Raw genomic sequence first — 20,262 nt, 5'->3', positions numbered from 1 at the left:
TACTTTTTGGCCACAGCATTCAGTAGCTTGACGTGGGATTGATCCCAGGCCAAGGTGGTAAAAGCGCCAAGTACTAACCACTAGACCACCAGGCAACGCCCCAAAATGTTTAAATTTTTAATCCAACTTGGATTAGGATCATCTTTATACTGGTGCCATCATAAAATATAATTTAAAAAATTTTTTGAATGAAAGAAAGGGCCTTGGAAGGCAAAAGTGCTTAAGACCCACAGAAATCACCTGCGATCCAAGTCATTAAAAATTCAGAATAACACATATATTTTCGGCAAAAAAATGGTTGGAAGGGAGCAGGCTGCAAGCAAGAGGTGAGGGAGAAGCTAATTATCAGCTCTCCCTTAACACAAATAATGGAAAAGCTCATTAAAAACTAAAGTGCTGGAGTTCCCGTCGTGGCGCAGTGGTTAACGAATCCGACTAGGAACCATGAGGTTGCGGTTCAGTCCCTGCCCTTGCTCAGTGGGTTAACAATCCGGCGTTGCCGTGAGCTGTGGTGTAGGTTACAGATGCGGCTCGGATCCCATGTTGCTGTGGCTCTGGTGTAAGCCGTGGCTACAGCTCCGATTCGACCCCTAGCCTGGGAACCTCCATATGCCGCGGGAGCGGCCCAAGAAATAGGAAAAAGACAAAAAAAAAAAAAAAAAACTAAAGTGCAGAGTTCTCACTGTGGCTCAGTGGTAATGAACCCATGAGGATAAGGGTTCAATCCCTGGCCTTCTCAGTAGGTTAAGTATCCAGCACTGTTGTGAGCTGTGGTGTAGGTCACAGACACTCAGCTCAGATCCCACAGTACTGCGGCTGTGGCACAGGCCAGCAGGGGCAGCTACAATTTAACCCCTAGCCTAAGAACTTCCATATGCTACACGTGGGGCCCTAAAAAGAAAAAAAAAAAACCTAAAGTGCACCCTCTCTGCACCCCCTCACCCCCGGCCCAGTTTTATTGAGGACCAGACTTAGAGTCTTAGAAGCTTAGAGAAATTCAATGGGTCTCCTTTCTCCCCCTTCCCCCCAACCCCTAACACCCAAACTGGTCTCTAGGAATAAAAACGGTGCATTTCTGAGAGAGAGACACAAACTGGAGGATTTACCTTTGAATCAGATGAGGGGAGAAGGTCGGTTTTTAAGGAAGAAGGAGCATCTTCAGGAGGCACCAGGAGGCTGGCTCTGGAGAGAGTGGGCCCTGAAAAGAAGGGGCTGTGGGTCAGGCCACGGCTGCTGGAGGAAGGCGGGAGGGGTCCCCGTCTGGGCTCCAGACCAAAAGCCAGTCTCCCATTCACTCCAGAAACACCTATTGTCAGTAATGATGGCTGTCCTCCCTGACACCCCAGCACCAGCCTACACACTGCTCTGGTGTTCCCTTCAAGAATTTCTGGCTTATATTATCAGGAAAGGAGTGATTAGTCTGGAACTTTGGCCATTAAAAAAGCTAGTTTCGGAAGCCTGAAAGATCACTATGGCAAAACCAGAATCAGCCTTTCACAACTCTTAACCCAGCAGCTGATAAAATAATACTCACCTGATACAAAGCCTGAGACTCTTTCACCCCCTCGGAGCCCAGGAGGAGGACCACCCAGCGCCTCTCCCCAATATTGTCTGCTGCTTCTAGAGTCGTTCCTTTGTGTTTTGCTTGTTTTATTCCCCCTACCACCCACCACATTTCTCTGAATTGGCTTTAAGTGAAAGAACTACACTTGAGAAGGTAGCACATTGGCAAACCCACAGGGCACCAGAGAATGCAGACCCCAGAATGGCATACTAACAATAAAGAGCCCTCCCCAAAGGACACAGATGCACACATGCAGTCACACACACCCCTTCTGTCCCTAAGTGCACTGTCACTTAAACTGAGCTTCCAGCTAAGAGCTACAGCTCAGACATGGGAAGAAAACTTTTGTCCAAAAAAGTAAATAGGAAAACCAGAATAAAAAGTAAGATAAAGGAGTCCCATCATGGCTCAGTGGTTAATGAATCCAACTAGGAACCATGAGGTTGCAGGTTCGATCCCTGGCCTTGCTCAGTGGGTTAAGGACCTGGCATTGCCATGAGCTGTGGTGTAGGTCGCAGACACGGCTCGGATCCCGCGTAGCTGTGGCGCTGGCGTAGGCCTGCGGCTACAGCTCCGATTAGACCCTTAGCCTGGGAGCCTCCATATGCCACGGGAGTGGCCCTAGAAAAGGCAAAAAGACAAAAAAAAAATAAATAAATAAGATAAAAAACAAAACACGAGTTCCCTAAGGGCTCAGTGGGTTAAGGACTGCTGTGGTGTGGGTTCAATTCCTGGCCAGGGGACTCCCACATGCCAGTGGGTGCTGCCAAAAAACAAACATAAAAATCAACAAAACCAGCAATGTATTGCAGATCAGATGCAGACAACCACTGGCAGCATAACTCCCCAGAGTCCCGAAGCTCATGAGGATCCATCCATGCATCTGTGTGCTTCAGAGGTTGCTCCCACCCCGCCACCACCCACGCGACCTGGGGCAGAGTGGAGACTGCCTTGCAGAAAGGTGCCAGGCCACAGCCACTCCCGTGACGGAGGCCTCCACCCTGGCCCTGCCTTCTCTTGGCCTCCACTCAAACACCCTTGGACTGAGTCATCCAAACTGCGGTCACAGTCATCCATCTACTAAGTTTTGCCTGTGTGTCTCTGCTTCTCCACAATGAATTACTTGATGTTTTCTTTCAATCCACTCGAATTAAGGTGTTAAGAATTTAGCTTTAAAATCCCTAGTTTTTGGTGCATGTGATATGTGCCTTTTTTTAACACCAGTGCTCTCACCTATCATGGGGGGGAGGGGGGGGGGTCCCACACTCTGGGGACTGCTGCTCCTGCCAACTCCACTTCCCTCCTGCTGCTTTCCTACCCACTCTCTCCGCTCCCCTCCAGCCTCACAGCAGCTGCACACATGGTCAGCCCCTTTCCTCTCCCACTGCCCGCCCAGAGCTGGCCCCACACAATCATGATTCTCCCATCTGACTGATACCTGGGGATCTGACTCTCAGGGCGGGGGGATCGCTGAGGTCTGCTCTTGTGACACAGGTGGGCTACTAGGGGTGGCTGAGTCTATTTATCCTGTTGATTTGCAGGGGCAAAGGGAGGGAATTGGGGCTAATACTGCAAGCTGAGAAATCAGGTAAGAAATAGCCCTTGCTTTGTAAACACTTGTAGGAGGTCTGGGTCAGAAGACACTGGTCTACACAAATGTCATTTCCAAAACACTAAGAGTTTAACCTTCATGTGCCATTTTCCACAGAAATCTTTCTAGAATGTTCTCTCTCAAATGGAATGCACTGAATCTTGTCCTGCTGAGTTGCGTCCCTGTAGGCAGGAACAGAGAACACAGGGCCGTGCTGTACCTCATTTGGGGTCTTCCAGCTTCTGCCCTGTGGCTGGCAGTGGTTCTGCCCAGCTCTCCCATCTCCGTTCTTGGCAGCAGGCAGAACTGAGCTCAAGTCCTGGCTCTGTCATGACTAAAGATTTGACCCTGGGTGACTTGTGCTTCATTTCTTGAGCTTACTCCTTAGATGTTAAAAAAAATAAATAAACAGTAATAGTCCATTCTTTGTAGACTTCTGGTCAGGTTAAAAGAGACAGTATAAAGCACAAAGACCAGTCTCTGGTACACATGGAGAACAGCAGCTGGTAAAACTACATGCAGAAGAAGTGTAAATCAATTCTGATGGACACCCAGTGGCCTCTCCTACAGGTAAGGCTTGCAACAGATATTGCAGCTGCTCAGAGCCCTTTAATCTGCATTCTAGCTTTGAGCATCTGTTTGTTTTAGGAGATGCCCAGAACCTGTCTGTGGCTCATCTGCTCATGTGTTTCCTCCTCCATGCCTCTCCCACTTCCTCTCCCACCTACGTTGAGGGGGTCAGTAGATACAGAAGTTAAGATGTGGACTCTGGGAGTTCCCATTGTGGCGCAGTGGAAACAAATCTGACTAGAAACCATGAGGTTGCGAGTTCAATCCCTGGCCTTGCTCAGTGGGTTAAGGATCGGCGTTGCTGTGAGCTGTGGTGTAGGTCGTAGACGTGGCTCGGATCCGTCATTGCTGTGGCTCTGGCGTAGGCCAGCAGCTGTAGCTCCAATTAGACCCCTAGCCCGGGAACCTCCATTTGCCATGGGTGCGGCCCTAAAAAGGCAAAAGACAAAAAATAATTAAGATGTGGGCTCTGGGAGTTCCCTGGCGTCCTAAGAATCTGGCACTATCACTGCTGTGGCTCAGATCACTGCTGTGGTGTGGGTTTGATCCCTGGCCCTGGAACTTCCCCATGCCTCAGGTGCAGGAAAAAAAAAAAAAAAAAAAAGGTTTGTGGGCTCTGGAACAACTTGTCTGAATCCCATCCCACCACTTTTTCAGCCATAGAGCTTCGGCAGGTTATGTCCCCTTCCCCAGCTCTCAAGCGTCCCTCTCCCTGGGTTGTCAGGCTAAGGCAGCAACAGTGGTCAAGCACCATTCCCACCTGTCTGCGCCCTCCTCCCCAGCCACCTCCACCTCCCAGATCTCCACTCCTACGAGATAATCAGCTTGAACTTTGGGGCCCAGTGGTACCTTGAGGTTTTCCCAAGAGAAGACAGACTTTGGGTTATTTGATGCAATTAATGATTATGCTCTCATTTTCAATTTGGGCAATTAATGTCCCAATTTGGGAAATTGATTCAATTTGATAGACAATTGATGTCTTGTCTCCACCTACAGATGATACTTATCATCCAGGCCTGTCTAGGCACATGTCCTCCCAAGTGCCAGCCAAGAAAGCAAAAGGTGCAAAGCTGCCAGAGATCTGATGTTTCTTTTCAGGGTAGCCTAGATAAGGAACCTCTGGCAAAGCTGCTCTACCTGTCACCTCATTGCCTATTGTATTATTATCGTTCCCCTTGGTCATCAATTAGCTTTAGGACCATTTCTCCTTATCTTTAATTGCTGATCAAAGTCCTGCCTCTTTTTTTTTTTTTTTAATAAATAGCTACAGGAAATAATTCAGACTCCTTGACCTAGAATGAATTTTCCAAACTCAACCTCGCTGGGGTATCTAGAATGTTCCTAATATCACCTAACGTGTAAGGAGCACCTACATTAAGGTACATGATTCCTTACTACATATGATGACATAGCTTCTGTTATTAGGCTTATTTTTTTAGATGAGGAAGATCAGGTACAGAGAAGCTAAGTCACTCCTGCTGGAAAGTGGCAGAGTTGGGATTCTAATACGGGTCTGCCTGGTATTAGGTGACGCAGCTGCTTTCAGGTGACGCTGACCCTGGCTTCAGGAGCCACATCAGTGGACTGTGGATTCATGGATTGGGATCTCTAGTTCATCACTCAGGAGCTGCAGGAGAGCGGAACAGGGGCAAGGCTCCGAGGGATCGGTGGTGAGGGTGGTGTAAGGAGCAGTTCCCCTTGGGGAAGTCACCCTCTGGTTGAGTACTTTCATCATAGTCCCTGAGCCCATCCCTGGGCATGAGGGCATGGAGACAAGGCTGGAGTGGGCCCCAAGGCTTTGGGACAGTGGGGGGTGCAGTGGTGGGGACATAGTGTTCAAATCCCATGGCTCAGGTGCTACTTCCTACTCTAATTCCAACCCTTGAGCAAGTCACTTTCCCACTCTGCACTCAAGCCCCAGAGAACAAAGCAGCAGATCTGTACCTGATGAGGGGATGGGGGAAGGTAGGTGGCACCACCCTCACATGGATGTGAGGGGCAAGGGGCCTGTGGAGGGCAGAGAGGTCACCAGGTTTCCAGCCCAGAGCCTGTGCTGGGGCCTTGGGGGACCACAGGTAAAATACCTGGGCCCTGTAGCGTATGACCTTGGCAGGCTGTTTAACCTCTTACTGCTTCAGTTTCCTCCTCTGTGAAATGGGGAGAATAACAAGACCAAACTCATACAGTTAATGGAGGATTAAATAAGTCAACATCTTTGACAAGCTTAGAACACTGTCTCACACAAAGAAAGACCTCAATTACTGAGTTTCTTTTTATAAAAATGGTAATAGATGGTACATGGCATGTGGAAATTCTTTGAGCCAGGGATGGAACCCATGCTGCGGCAGGGACCCGAGCCACAGCAGTGACACCAGATCCTTAACCTGCTACACCACCTGGGAACTCCTGTTATCTTACCTTTTTTTTTTTTTTTATGGCCACACCCACAGCATATGGAAGTTCCCAGGTCAGGGATCAAACCTGCACCTCCTGAGCAACCCAAGCTGTTACGGTCAGATCTTAACCCACTGAGTCACACTGGGAACTCCCTCACATTTTGAATTTTATAAACTCAATATAGCACGAACATATTTCCATGTATGTACACATGCCTACATCACTGTCAGCAGGATTTCATTATTACCAACATCTGTGATCAATTTTGCCATCCACATTTGTTTTTCCAGTTTTTTGCTATTATATTCTGAGCTAAATAGCCTTACAGATAAAATAGTTCCTAAAGTAAGTCTCCTTTAAATTAAAAAATTAAGTTTAATTAAGATTACCTGGGCCTGGAGTGCCCCTCATGGTGCAGTGGTTAATGAATCCGACTAGGAACCATGAGATTGCGGGTTTGATCCCTGGCCTTACTCAGTGGGTTAAGGATGCCCACTGCGTTGCCATGAGCTGTGGTGTAGGTCACAGATGAGGCTCAGATCTGGCATTGCTGTGGCTCCAGTGTAAGCCGGTGGCTATAGCTCCCATTCGACCCCTAGCCTGGGAACCTCCATATGCCGCTGGTGCGGCCCTAGAAAAGACAAAAAAAAAAAAAAAAAAAAATTACCTGGGCTTGGAAAAGTGGCTGGCCTCATGGGCCACCCCATTTCCTGTTTGTCCTCAGCATTTTGTACAGAAGCTGGAAAAGGCTTTCTGGGCTTCACAACATCCAGGGAGTCTGGGATGGAAGATTTGATTTCAGGAACAGGTTTCCCTGAAATGGGATAGGAAGAAAGCAAGCTCTTATTATTTGATGTAGCAGGTTAGTCATCAAGAGGCTGGGTGGAGAAGTCACAGACCTGGGTCAGAGCCTTAGCCCAGCCTTGACTTCACACTGTGCCCAGCAAGAGTTGCCTCCCTCTCTGGACCTCAGCCTCCCCATGACTGAGGGGTAGTGCTCAGAACCAGCAATCTCCTGCCATGGGCCTGGTTCCAACACACTGAGTCAGATACCCCTGGCTTCTAAACCTACCAGCTGTGTGACCTTAGACAAGTCACTTTCCTTCTCTGAGCCTGTCTCCTCACTATGAAACAGCGATGATAATCATGATCACATTTGCTGGCCTCCCTCACAAGGCTGCTAGGCGGGGGGACTGAGGGTGCAGACATGAAAGGGTTCCCTGAACATGCAGCCAAGTCAGAGCTCTCCCTCCCACTGAGTCCCCGTGGAGCCCCTAAAGAGACAAGACCTGGAAGTCCTCCAGCTTCCCTTTCCATGAGCAGCACAGACATGTGTGTCCTTCCCTGTTCTAAAGACAGGAAGCCTGAAAATAGCAGCCACATTAACCGCATGCTGACGATGCCTGGTCAGGCCCAGCTCTGCACAAAGTCCTTACAAGGTCCTTCCCGGCATCCTGGAGGAGATGAAGCCTGAGAGATTAAGTGGCTTGTCCGAGGTCACACAGCTTGGCCAGGCAGGACCAGCTGCAGAGCCTAGGTGGAGGTCACCTGTCTTTTGAGAATAATCACTTCCCCTTTGCACTGATTTGGGAAACCCCAAAGGTGCCAGAGGGCGTGTCTACACAGCTTCCACAGAGCCTGCTCCCTGTGAAGTGGCTTCCTCTCCCCTCCCCCACATCTATCGTCATCTCTCCAGTAGGGCTGGTGGGGCCTCTGGCTCAGGCGGCTTCCATGCCCTCCCCAGGATACATCTGACCAAAATACAGAGCCAGTCTCTCCACTTCCCTGTTTAAAGCCTTTCTGACTCCCCCCTGCCAGGATAAACCACCACTCTTCATCAGAATCCTCCCGTCTCCCCGTGCCTTGCAGACCAAATCCTCCAGCCTGCATTCGAGGCCTTTCATGCTCTGGTGGTGTGAGGTGAACCCACATTTGAGAACGAAGAAAACTGGAGTCCCAGGAGGGGGCTGCCACTCGCTCTCTCTCTCATACTGCACAGCCGCTGGGATTTGGGGCAAAGCACCTCCAGTCTTTGAGGCTCTGGGAGCATTTATTCCTCCAGGTCAAACATGTCTCCCTCTGAACACAACTGATTGTGACTACAGGACCAAGCTGCTTGAACCCAAGCTTTAGCCACCTCTGTGTTTTGCCACCAAGTCATGCACTTGACACCTTCACTGTGCGTGTCCTCACCCCCAACCTTGGGGGAAGCAGGGAGAGAAACGGGAACTCAGGGAGGTATAACCTGCAGGGGGGGCAGGGAGTGCTGGGGCAGGAAGGTGGGGGCCCTGGGGGACGCACACTTCGTTTCTCCCCACCTGCAGTCCTCGGGTCTCCACTGTCCCCACCCTCATCTCATCAGGCAGCAGCCCTTCTGGCCTCAACTGTGACGCCAGAAGGGAGGTTCCTCCCCAGGGGCGGCCCTGCCAGCTAGACTCACGGAATCCCCCGTCTCTATTTGTGTCACACACTGCCTTCCACAGGTGCAGGGTAACACACAGTCTGTCAGACAAAATGACAACAGAGACAACTGCGGGCAGGGAAGCCTGGCTCGTGGGCAGGTCCAGAGAGAAGCTGCCTGCTCAGGGTGTGTGCAGAAGTGAGCACCCCAAGAGGAAGGGGCCCCCGTGCCACACACGGCCCTCTCCTCCCTGCCCTCCCCACTCTGACTCCTCCTGCCCCAAACCTCTCTGAGTGGGTTCTGCCCACGCTCCTCAAAGGGCCACATCCATGCCATCCTTATGACGGCATCTGTGGATGAGGCACAAGGCAGAGATGACTCCTCTGAGGCCCCTGCCCCCCTTGTGCCAGACCTGCTGGTGACAGGGACCCCAGACAGCCCACCACAGGAGGAGGTGTCCTCAGCTGCACTGGCTTCTAAAGGTCCCACTTGTACCCCAACTGCCGGCGGCCCCAGAATAAGCAGCACCTTCCCCCATCTGAGGCCTGGCTGACACCATTTTGTCACCAAATGGGAGTGAAGGTGACCCTCCTGGCCTGACCTAACTTCAACATCCTAGTCCTTTTCTCTTTTCCTTTCTGCACAGATCTTTGCCTCTCGCTCAAGACCTATTTGGCAAGAACACTGAGGCCACCAGCCCATTTGTAGCTGACCTCTCTGGCCTCCACCCACAGGGAAGAGAAAAGCTTCCATTACATTCTCAACCTAAGGAGAGTCCACAGGGACATGCAGTGGCCTACAGCTGGCAAACACGTGGGAACAGGGCACATGCCTGAGGGGGAAGAAACTATCCCAGCACCAGTGGGGGCTCCAGCCTGAGACTGAGCTTGCCAGTGCGTTTTGAGCTGATACCCACCCTCCCACCTAGTCACGCAGGAGGTCCACACCCAGCCACAGAGGACAGATGACAGCCCCACATCAGGCCATAGTGACAATCTGATGAGAAGCTTCGTTTCCTGTGAAACCTCTGTCTCAGCACGCTGTGGGTTTTCAGATGGTTTTTAGATGCACACAATAAAATAAGATGCATAAACATTACACATCTTCACTTAGACTCCTGGGTTGCTAGTGGCTGATCTGAGTTGGAAGGTGCAGGCTGAAACTAAAGGTTCAGGAAGACTTTGCTGGCTTCTTTTCTTACCATCAAAGCCAGAGGGGGGAGAAACTGTAGCTTTTCGGCTCTTTGTAACTGATCTGAAAGCTGAGCAGATACAATGTCCACTCCTTTGGGCTGGAACATACACCAGAGAGCCATTTAAGTAAAAATAGAAGAGCAAGGTCAGGATGGGGAAAAGGAGGACAAAATGTTCACAAGAAAGGGTCATGACAAGCTTTAAAGGTCACTCGAGTTTCCTGTCTGCTAAGGCCAAGCCCAAGAAACAAGCGGTTGCATCATTTATCCTTATGACTGACACATGAGAGCCACCTCACGCTTCTGGGGCAGCTTTTACTCCCCCTGGAATTATATTCTCAAAAAGATTCCACACATTAAGTTGATTCTGCAGGATCCTGAGATCCAAAGATATGAATTGTGATCACAGAGCAGAAGCGAGAGTAAATGTGGGAAAGCAACTGTTTGCGGAGCCGGCCTCTCTAAGGCCTGGCTGTGCACCCGAGGGCAGATTTCTTAATTCTCTGAGCTTCCTTTGCAATTTCTGTGGGGTCAGATTAACTCTTCTGTCCCAGGACTGTCCCTTGACTCAGTGGGCCAAGATCTGGAAAGCATCTGTGCCAAGGCCAGGGGCAGGACACAAACTGTAGTGTGCTCATCCCCTGACCTCTGTCCTCTCTCCCTGCTCAACCCTCTAATGGACACATGATCCTCAGTAGGCAGTGGCAGGGCCTTGAAGGTGCAGTGGCAGTGGGGCCGAGCAGTACAGGAGCCCAAGAGGGAAGCATGACCTGCTTCTGCCCGCTGTGCGGCTGGCAGCCAGCCTGGTCACACACAGGATGGCAGGCAGCTGGAGGTTCTCCCTGGGGATCCTGGGGATGGGAGGAGGTGTCGCCTGAGGGCTGAGGTCCTGGTTCTCAGAACAATTAAGTCAGAGTCTGGATGGTTTCATGAGTTCCCCAGGTGAGGCTGAGAAGCACTGGCTTAACCCAGAGTGATGAGGGTAGAGTTTCTGGCACCAGGGGGAAGAGGAAGGGGGGCAGAAGAGTTTCTCTGTGCTTCTCCAGGGTTCCCAGGGGATGACAACACAATTCCTTTTTCTCTCTGCTTTGTATTTCAGGATGCCACTCTCTTTCTCTCTCTTTTTCTTTTTTGGCAACCCCACAGCATATGGAGTTTCTGAACCAGGGATCAGATTCAAGCCACAGTCACAACCTAAGCTGTAGCTGTGGCAACGCCACCTGGCCAGGGATCAAAAATTCATCCCAAGGCGCTGTCACAGGGGGAACTCCAGGATATCCTACTCTCTCCATTGAGCATGAATCACGTGTGCCATGGAGCCCAAGGATGAACTCTCAGCATCCAGCCCACAGTGCATGCCGCAGCCAAGCTCATAGACAAGGGACCCTCCCCAAGTCTCATCCAACAAAGTGGAACAGGAACTGTACCCTCTACCCCAGGAGTTGCCATGGGGATGAAATAAGTAAGTGCTCAACAGTTATTTACACTTGTTATTATCATCACCCAAGTCTAGGTCAGGCTTTTTCTGTCTTATGTGCTTTCCCATACATGCGGCCCATTGAACTTAGGTGACAGCTCTGGAGAGAAGGCCCAGTTGCTATTTCTGTTTTATACTGCAGTTAAGTGAAACCTGAAATTGTTCTCTTCTTTCTTTTCTTTTTTTTTTTTTCTAGCCATGCCCACAGCATGCAAAAGTTCCTGGGCCAGGGATAGAACCTATACCACAGCAGTAACAATGCTGGATCCTTAACCTGCTGAGCTACCAGGAAACTCCTCACCCTCTTATTTCTATTTTGCTTATTCACACCCCACTTCCTTTGGGTGAAAGGCTTATGCATGCTGGGCCCTTGGCAGAGGCCACCTGGGAACATTTAAACAGTGGCACATCTAGAGCCAAGCGCCCGATCAGAGGGAACTCTAGCTGCTGGCAAGGTCTTTCCTTGGTGAGCACACTCTGGAATCCCCCCCACCCTTCACAGCCCTCAAGTTAAACAGCCACGTAATATTTACATCTTTGTTTCTATTCTTTCCATTCATTCTGACTCATGTGGCTGAAATAGACTCTTCCTAGAGCAAATGAAAGTAATTCTGCCCTAACCAAAGAACTCAGGTGCTGGCTGGTCAAATCAAGGATAAACAGAACTTTCCAGGCCCTCTCTTTTCCTTTTCCTTTACCTCCCAGTCCCTGAGTTCAATCCTCCTGGGCGTCCCAAGTACACACACACACCACTCAAAACTCCCAACTCAAGCCAGACACAAAGATAGGCAAGTCTGGGGACGTGCCCTCTCTTCCTAATCACCTTATCTCTGCTCCTCCATTGCACCTGCTCACCAGCTACTGAAATGACTCACCATCCCCATTCATTTACTCATTGGGTTAGGGACTGGGGATGCTAACCATTGTCAAAACTCACATCCTCCTGACTTTAAGAGAGTTAAAAGAGGAGTTCCCGTCGTGGCGCAGTGGTTAACGAATCCGACTAGGAACAATGAGGTTGCAGGTTCGGTCCCTGCCTTGCTCAGTGGGTTAAAGATCCGGCATTGCCGTGAGCTGTGGTGTAGGTTGCAGACGTGGCTCGGATCCCACGTTGCTGTGGCTCTGGCGTAGGCCGGAGACTACAGCTCCGATTAGACCCCTAGCCTGGGAACCTCCATATGCCGCGGGAGCAGCCCAAAAAATAGCAAAAAGACAAAAAATAAAATAAAATAAAAAAATAAAAATAAGAGAGTTAAAAGATATCTCATTATAAACTAGGAGGAGTTCTGTGAAGAAAACAAACTGGAGAGAAGTAGGGCTACCTGACACTTACTTCCATGGGGTGCTCAAGGCAGGCTTCTGTGGACAGGTGCCATTTAAGCAAAGACCCCAAAAATGAGAAGGATGAGCTAAGGGAAAAATTCAAGGGAGTTGGGGAGAGACCAGCATCCTAGGGAGAAGGAATAGTCTATGCAAAGGTGCGGAGGCAGAAAACAGCTTGGTGCATCTCATCAAATAAAGGACAACCCTAGTGGCTGAGTTGAAAGAAGAGGTGGGGAGAGGAAATAGCAGAGATGAAGTGAAAGAGCTGGGCAAGGGTTAAGATCATGTGAGACCCCGAAGGCCATGATTAGGTAGGACTTTACCATAAACCCCTCTGAACTAAGGTTACCTATGGTTGACACAGTACTAACCAAATAGTCATATGCTCCCTCTCAGACCCAAGCCTCCCTTGCAATTAGTTGGGACCATGTGACTTGTTCTGGCCAATGGATTTTTTTTTTTTTTTTGGCTTTTTAGGGCCGTGCTTACGGCATATAGAAGTTCCCAGGCTAGGAGTCCAATCAGAGGTACAGCTGCCAGCCTACACCACAGCCACAGCAACGCAGGATTGGAGCCAAGTCTTCGACCTAAACCACAGCTCATGGCAACACCAGATCCTTAACCCACTGAGCGAGGCCAGGAATCGAACCCATATCCTCATGGATACTAGTTGGGTTTGTTACTGCTGAGCCACGACAGGAACTCCCTGGCCAGTGATGGAAAAGCTACTGTCACTTCACGGACAAAACAATTAAAAGCAACCAAGCCTCCTCCATCCCTCTCTTCCCCTGCAACAGTGACCCTGGAAGCTGTGTGTTCCAGATGACCCGGCCAAGTGCAAAACACAAAGGGCAGCGTTCCCTTCGTGGTGCAGTGGAAATGAAACCAACTAGGAACCATGAGGTTGGAGGTTTGATCCCTGGCCTCGCTCAGTGGGTTAAGGATCTGGTGTTGCGTAGCTGTGGTGTAGGCTGGCAGCTGTAGCTCCGATTAGACCCCTAACCTGGGAACCTCCATATGTCCGCGGGTGTGGCCCTAAAAAAAAAAAAAAAAAAAAAAAAGAGCAAAATGCAGGGGGCAGCACTGGCTTTTGAGAAATCAATCATGGCTGTGTTGAACAACTAAGATTTCAGGGTTTATCTGTGACTGCAACGTAATCTAATGTATCCTGATTAATGAATAACCTTAGTATGTGTCCAAAGCCCAGGAGTTTCCACAGTGGTGCAGCAGGTTAAGGATTCGGTGTCGCTGCAGCTCAGATTCAACTCCTGGCCCAGGGCACTTCCATATTTAGTGGTGTGGCCCAAAAAAACCAAACCAAAACAAACAAACAAAAACAAAGCATGTAGCCCAGGGGAGCTGCTTATAACAGTGTAGCACAGAGCAAGAGTTCGATAAACCACAGCTCCTCTGCCTCCAGCTCCTTCTCCACCCCTGAAAAACTGGGGGCTGGTTTAGAGGCCCTGCACACACACCCCTGTCTAGCCTCACGTTAACTCCCAAGAAACCTACAGTGATTAAAGCCTCGATTTTCTGCAGTGGAATGTGAGTCAGGAGACCACCATGAACCACACAGCAAGGATGTAGAAGAGCCTTACATGGCTTACATTCTGAAGCTTCCCTGTTTCCAAGAAAAGCATAAAGGGCAATATCTACACCTATTCTACACCTTTTTTTCTGGGGGTAAATGAGACTCCATCTGCCAAGTGGACACCCCCCCCCCCCCACCACACACACACACACACACACACACACACACACACACGAGTAGAGTAATTAGGTCAAGCAGACCGGCCTCCCTTCCCAGCCCATTGCTTACTGACCGTGTGGCTTTGGGGGCATTGCTTAATCCCCGCACCTCAGTTTCCTCATCTATAAAATGGCACCTTGAAGTTCCCATCATTGCTCAGTGCAAAGAAATCTGACTAGCATCCACGAGTCAGGATGGATGACTGACTTGCTCAGTGATCCATCAATCCCAGGTTCGATTCCTGGCCTTGCTCAGTGGGTTAAGGATCCGGTGTTGCCGTGAGCTGTGATGTAGGTCGCAGAGGTGGCTTGGATCTGCTGTTGCTGTGGCTGTGGTGTAGGCCGGCGGCTACAGCTCCAGTTTGACCCCTAGCCTGGGAACCTCCATATGCCACTGGTGTGGCCCTAAAAAGACGAAAAATAAAATAAAATGAATAAAATAAAATGGCACCTCTTTGGGAGAGAAAGAGTTTATTCACTTTCATTTCACTTTAGGCAGGAGACAAAAATTCCCCACTCAGTAAAAGCCTGATTGCAGGAAGAAAATGACTGGCTGAGACACCAAACCAAGAGTTAGAAACTGCGAAGGTTGCACAATCCAGAAGAGACAGTGTGAAAACTGGGAAACTTGAAAGAAAACTCTCGGGAAGATGGTAATAGTGAGAGGAAAATGAAACCTTGGTCACCTCCCTTGGAGTCCCTTCAGGTTCCAGAAGCTTCCTGCTGTCCTAGGCAGCTGACACCGGAAACTCACAAACCCCATTCCCCACTGTGGCCAGAACAATGGGGGTTCTCCTTGGCAGAACCCTCTAGAATCTCTCCCTCATTCTTGATGAAAGCAGACCTGGAGTTCCTGCAGGGGTTCAGCGGTAATGAACCTGACTAGGACTCATTAGAACTTGGGTTCAATCCTGGCCTCGCTCAGTGGGTTAAGAATCCAGCATTGCCATGAGTCGTGGTGTAAGTCACAGATGCGGCTCGGGTCTGGCATTGCCATGGCTGTGGTGTAGCCCAGTTCCAATTTGACCCCTAGCCTGGGAGGGGGGTTGGGAAGGAGGAAACTGGTCCCACCTCTCCCCAGCCCACTATACCCACCTTGTCCTCTAGCTGAGGCCTCCATGCTCCCTATGGGTCCTCAAGCATCGCTCTTCCTACCACCAGGGCTTTGCACACGCTGTACCCTCTGCCTGGAAATGCCTGCATGGTCACCCACCTGAGTTGGCCCAGCCAGCCTTTGGATGGAGGCTCAAGTTTAAGTTCCTCAGGAAAACGTCCCCAGATGAGATCAAACCATCCCCTTTCCCACTCTTCTACCTAATAACCAGCCCTACCTATGCTTCTCCTTCCAGCACTCCCTCTGCAGTTGGGCACAGGTCTCTATGTCATCATCCTCCCCCCCCCTTTTTTTTTTTGGTCTTTTGTCTTCTTAGGGTCACACTCACGGCATATGGAGGTTCCCAGGCTAGGGGTTGAATTGGAGCTGCAGCTACTGGCCAGAGTCACAGCCACAGCAACGCCAGATCCGAGATGCATCTTCGACCCACACCACAGCTGACGGCAACACCGGATCCTTAACCCACTGAGCGAGGCCAGGGATCGAACCCGCAACCTCATGGATGGTAGCCAGGTTTGTTAACCCCTGAGCCAGGATGGGAACTCCCTATGTCATCATCCTTAACAGCAAAACTGCAAGCTCCTCAAGGTTGGAGACCTTGTCTGTATTTCCACTGCTGTGTCCCCAGCACTCAACACACACTGGGCATTTGATAATATGTGTTAGTTCACTATTGACTCATCCAGAGTCTACGTCTCTGACTCCCCATGGAGAGGAGCAAGGGAGAGTTTCACCTCATGGGTCAGGTGCTCTTGGCTTCCAACCTCCATCCTCAGAGTTACAGCCATCAGATCCCCACCAGTGACAGGATCAGCTCCCCAGCCTGCCTGAGTGTCATTTAATCAATGCTGGAGCTCAGCAGTGACGCCAGCCAACCTGCCTTTGGCAGAAGCCACAGCTCTGATACCTAGGCCTCTGCATTGATTTGGTCCCTGAGACCAGCACTAGACTCTGGGGCCCAGCTCACAGTCCTCTCCCTAAGCCTGGTGGTTGGGAAAAGGCCCCCTCAAGAGTAGGACTCTCATGTTTGAAGCTGCTGGGTGATGGCTGGCCCCAGCCCCCAGGGCCAGGCTTCTTTTTTTTTTCTTTTTCTTTTTTCTTTTTTCTTTTTTTACAGCTACCACCTGCAGCATGTGGAAGTTCCCAGGCTAGGAGTCGAATCAGAGCTACAGCTTCCAGCCTACACCACAGCCAAAGCAACACCAGATCTGAGCTGCATCTGTGACCTATGCCACAGCTTGCAGCAACACCAGATCCTTAACTCACTAAGCAAAGCCAGGGGTTGAACCTGCATCCTCACAGATATTATGTCGGATTCTTAACCCACTGAGCCACAACAGGAACTCTGTCAGACTCTTCTGAATGCTGGCCTGACCCTCCAACATGAGGATCCCCTGGGGTGCCCAGCAATTTGACCACAGCCACCATTTACCAGAGCAGTGATTCTCACACTGTACTTGTTCCAAGGGACTATTATGAGTATCAGGTGAAAAGGGGCCAAATATAAATGGAAAACACTAGCCTAAATAGGTTGCTACAGAATTTATCAGAGCCTTAATAGGCTGGTGTGCACTGGAAATCTCCAAAGATAGGGGGCACTGATAAAACAGATTTCCCAAGCTGGTTGTTCATGACCCCTTTGTTTTGCTTTTTGGTTGTTTTTGCCTTTTTTTTTTTTTTTTTTTGTCTTTTTGCCTTTTCTAGGGCCGCTCCCGTGGCATATGGAGGTTCCCAGGCTTGGGGTCTAATCAGAGCTGTAGCCACTGGCCTACACAACAGCCACAGCAACGCCAGATCTGAGCTGCATCTGCGACCCACAGCTCACGGCAACACTGGATCCATAACCCATTGAGCAAGGCCAGGGATTGAACCTGCAACCTCATTGTTCCTAGTCGGATTGATTAACCACTGCGCCATGACGGGAACTCCCATGACCCCTTTGTTGGTAGGGAGTAACTTGCCATATACACATCTACACATCGGGAGCTTGTGGTTTGGGAAATGCTACTCTACACTATGACTAACCCTGCGGGCATCCCATGCACACAGTACTTTCCCCATCACAAAAGACATTTTTCAATAAGGACGCAAAGGCAGTGTTGCTCTTCCTGCCCTGACCCAGAGGCTGGGGCTTCATCTAAGATGCAGCTCTTCCCCATGGGCTCAGAAGAGACTGGAGATGTGACAACATCCGTGGAAGACTACTTTATGACCAGTCTTTGCCAGAAGCTGGGAGGAGCAGGGGGAGAGGGAGGGTAAGAAAGGGCAAGGTAACGTCTTCACCTTACAAAGTGAAGCATCAAGAGGTACTGCCTAGAATGGACGGAGAAAGAACTAGACAGGTAATGACAGTCATTAAAAGTTACAAAAATGGGAAGTTCCCATCCTGGCACAGCAGAAACAAAACCAACTAGGAACCATGAGGTTGCAGGTTCGATCCCTGGCCTCGCTCAGTGGTTAAGGATCCAGTGTTGCTGTGGCTATGGCCAGCAGCTATAGCTCTGATTTGACACCTAGCCTGGGAACCTCCATAAGCTGCACATGAGGCCCTAAAAAGCAAAAACAAAACAACAACAACAAAAAAAAAACCACTGATCAGAAGCTGAGAGACCAGAAGCTTCTAAAATTTTGAGAGAACTGTACTTCCAAAGAAACCATAGGCCTGGTGTGACAGAAGCTGGCCATTATCTGACCTCATAGTTCCTCTCAGGCCCCCAAACCTGTTCCCCCAAATCCATTCACAGGAAGGCCAGCTATGAAAGCCATGTAACACCCCCCATCAGGGCAGCCTCCCCAGTTCCCACTTCTAATGGGAAGAGAACAGGGAACCGCTCCCAAAGCCTACCCCACCTCCAAGACAGAGCCAAAGATCAGAGAACCAGGTGCAGGAGCAGAGGTTCCTAAACCTTTATCTGCAACCAAGTCTCCTACAGGGAGACTCGAGTCCACACCTATGGAGTTTCTGAATCAGCGGCTGAGGTAAGGCCCAAGAGCCTGCATTTATAACAAGTCCCCAAGGGATGCTGATACTTAGAATCTGAGGAATACACTCTGAGCATCACTGGTAAGCTGAGAACAAGGGACTGCCAGATAGACCAAGCAAAGGAACCTCTACCACAGCCGCTCAGCCAGATTTGCCTACTGCTACGGACAAGTACTGCAACATGTTTCTCATTTCAAATGGGAGTTCTGATTGTCCCTCCGTGTTTGCGCTGACCATTGAGTTTTGGGTGTATTAGGGGAAGGGAGCGGATAACTTGTCTTTGATGGTAAGGTACCAGATCACCAGGGGCTGACACCCAAGATCCTGGGCCCTGAGCTGAAGGACGTAACTGCTTGGGCCTCCAGCTAACTCCACTGGGGAAAGGCTGAGCATGTTTTGTGTGTAGGAAGAAGGGTAACCTAGAGAGGAGAACAGTAGGAAGACTGCAGTCCCTCCCCCATGTATCCTCTCTTCTTCTAGAGTAACATAGGTTTAGTTGTGCACACAGCCCCCAGCTAGAGACTACATTTCCCAGCCTCCCTTGCAACTAGGTGTGATCAAGTGACCAGTCCTGGCCAATGATTTGTGAAGGGAAATTAGGTTGCAACTTCCAAAGGACCCTGCCCTTCTTCTTCTTCTTTCTTTTTTTTTTTTTTTTTTTTTTTTGGCTGTCCCTGCAGAATTTGGAATTAGATTAGATCTGAGCCGCAGTTGCAACCTACGCCACAGCTGCAGCAACACCTGATCCTTTAAACCAGTGTGCCAGGCCAGGGATCAAACCTGAATCCTGGTGCTATGGAGATGCTGCTGATCCATTGCACCACAGCAGGAACTCCAAGGGACCCTACCCTTCTTGTCAGCTGGCAGGTATCTGTGGAGGCACAGAGCAGCCATCTCAGGTGTGAGGTGGCAGCCAGGTGTCCCAGAGGGCAGGGCAATGAAAAAGAAAGAACCTGGTCCTTGGCACTGGGGAGCTGCTCTGTCAGCTGCAGGCAGCTTGGATTGTCACAGGAGAGAGATATTAACATCTGTCTTACTGAAGTCACTGTAGTCTGCCCTTAGTGACAGCACTGAACCGTGGATGCTAATACAGGACCACGAAATAGCTGAAAGAGTAAAAAGGGTTGACCCTGGCAAGCAGATCTGCCAGAGGAAAGAAGGGTAAGCCCTCTGTACTAATTTATTCTAATTCTTATAACACTTAATGTTTGACCACTGAGTAACAATGGTCTCAGCAATTAAGGCTGAGGAAATATCAAGGAACAGAGGCCCACAGACCCAACTCTTTACACAAGAGTTAGCAGCCCCCACAGGACATGATTTCAAGAGACTGGACACACATGTGGCCACCAGTGGACCCTACATACCACCTTTCAGTTCAGACACAACCTTCAGAAGGCCTCTGCTAAATGCAAATATATTTCCTGGAGCCATAAGTCTCTGAGGACATCACTTTTTATCTAGGACTTTTTGGTGACTGTGGTTTTCAAGCACTGTTTTATTTAAATCTATTCTTAAAGCTCTTTAAGAAGGGGTGGTCTAAACTCAGGTTCTCAAACTGCTGGGGGCACCTGAGCAAGTTCATTAAAAATCTTCAGGAGTTCCCGTCGTGGCTCAGTGGTTAACGAATCCGACTAGGAACCATGAGGTTGTGAGTTTGATCCCTGGCCTTGCTCAGTGGGTTAAGAATCCGGCCTTGCTGTGAGCTGTGGTGTAGGTTGCAGACACAACTCGGATCCCACATTGCTGTGGCTGTGGCATAGGCCATGGGCTACAGCTCCGATTCGTCCCCTAGCCTAGGAACCTCCGTATGCCATGGGTGCAGCCCTAGAAAAGACAAAAAGACAAAAAAAAAAAAAAATCTTCAGGGAGTTCCTGCTTGGGCACAATGGGATCGGTGG

At 49.9% G+C, this 20,262-nt stretch overlaps 1 protein-coding gene across 1 annotated transcript in view; it reads right to left on the bottom strand.

The window, feature by feature from the left end:
* Positions 1-20,262, bottom strand: part of IRAK2 (interleukin 1 receptor associated kinase 2) — a 66,229-nt gene that overhangs the window by 31,400 nt on the left and 14,567 nt on the right. The window contains exons 3-4 of the mRNA XM_021069319.1: positions 6,790-6,936; positions 1,107-1,198 (exon numbers count right to left, since the gene is read on the bottom strand). Of these exons, the coding sequence (XP_020924978.1) occupies positions 1,107-1,198; positions 6,790-6,936 (239 nt within the window). The remainder of the gene's footprint in view (positions 1-1,106; positions 1,199-6,789; positions 6,937-20,262) is intronic.

This window comes from Sus scrofa, chromosome 13, assembly GCF_000003025.6.
Source record: "Sus scrofa isolate TJ Tabasco breed Duroc chromosome 13, Sscrofa11.1, whole genome shotgun sequence".
NCBI lineage: Eukaryota > Metazoa > Chordata > Mammalia > Artiodactyla > Suidae > Sus > Sus scrofa.
Note: the sequence above shows the minus strand (reverse complement) of the source record. Positions and strands in the feature narration are given on the sequence as shown.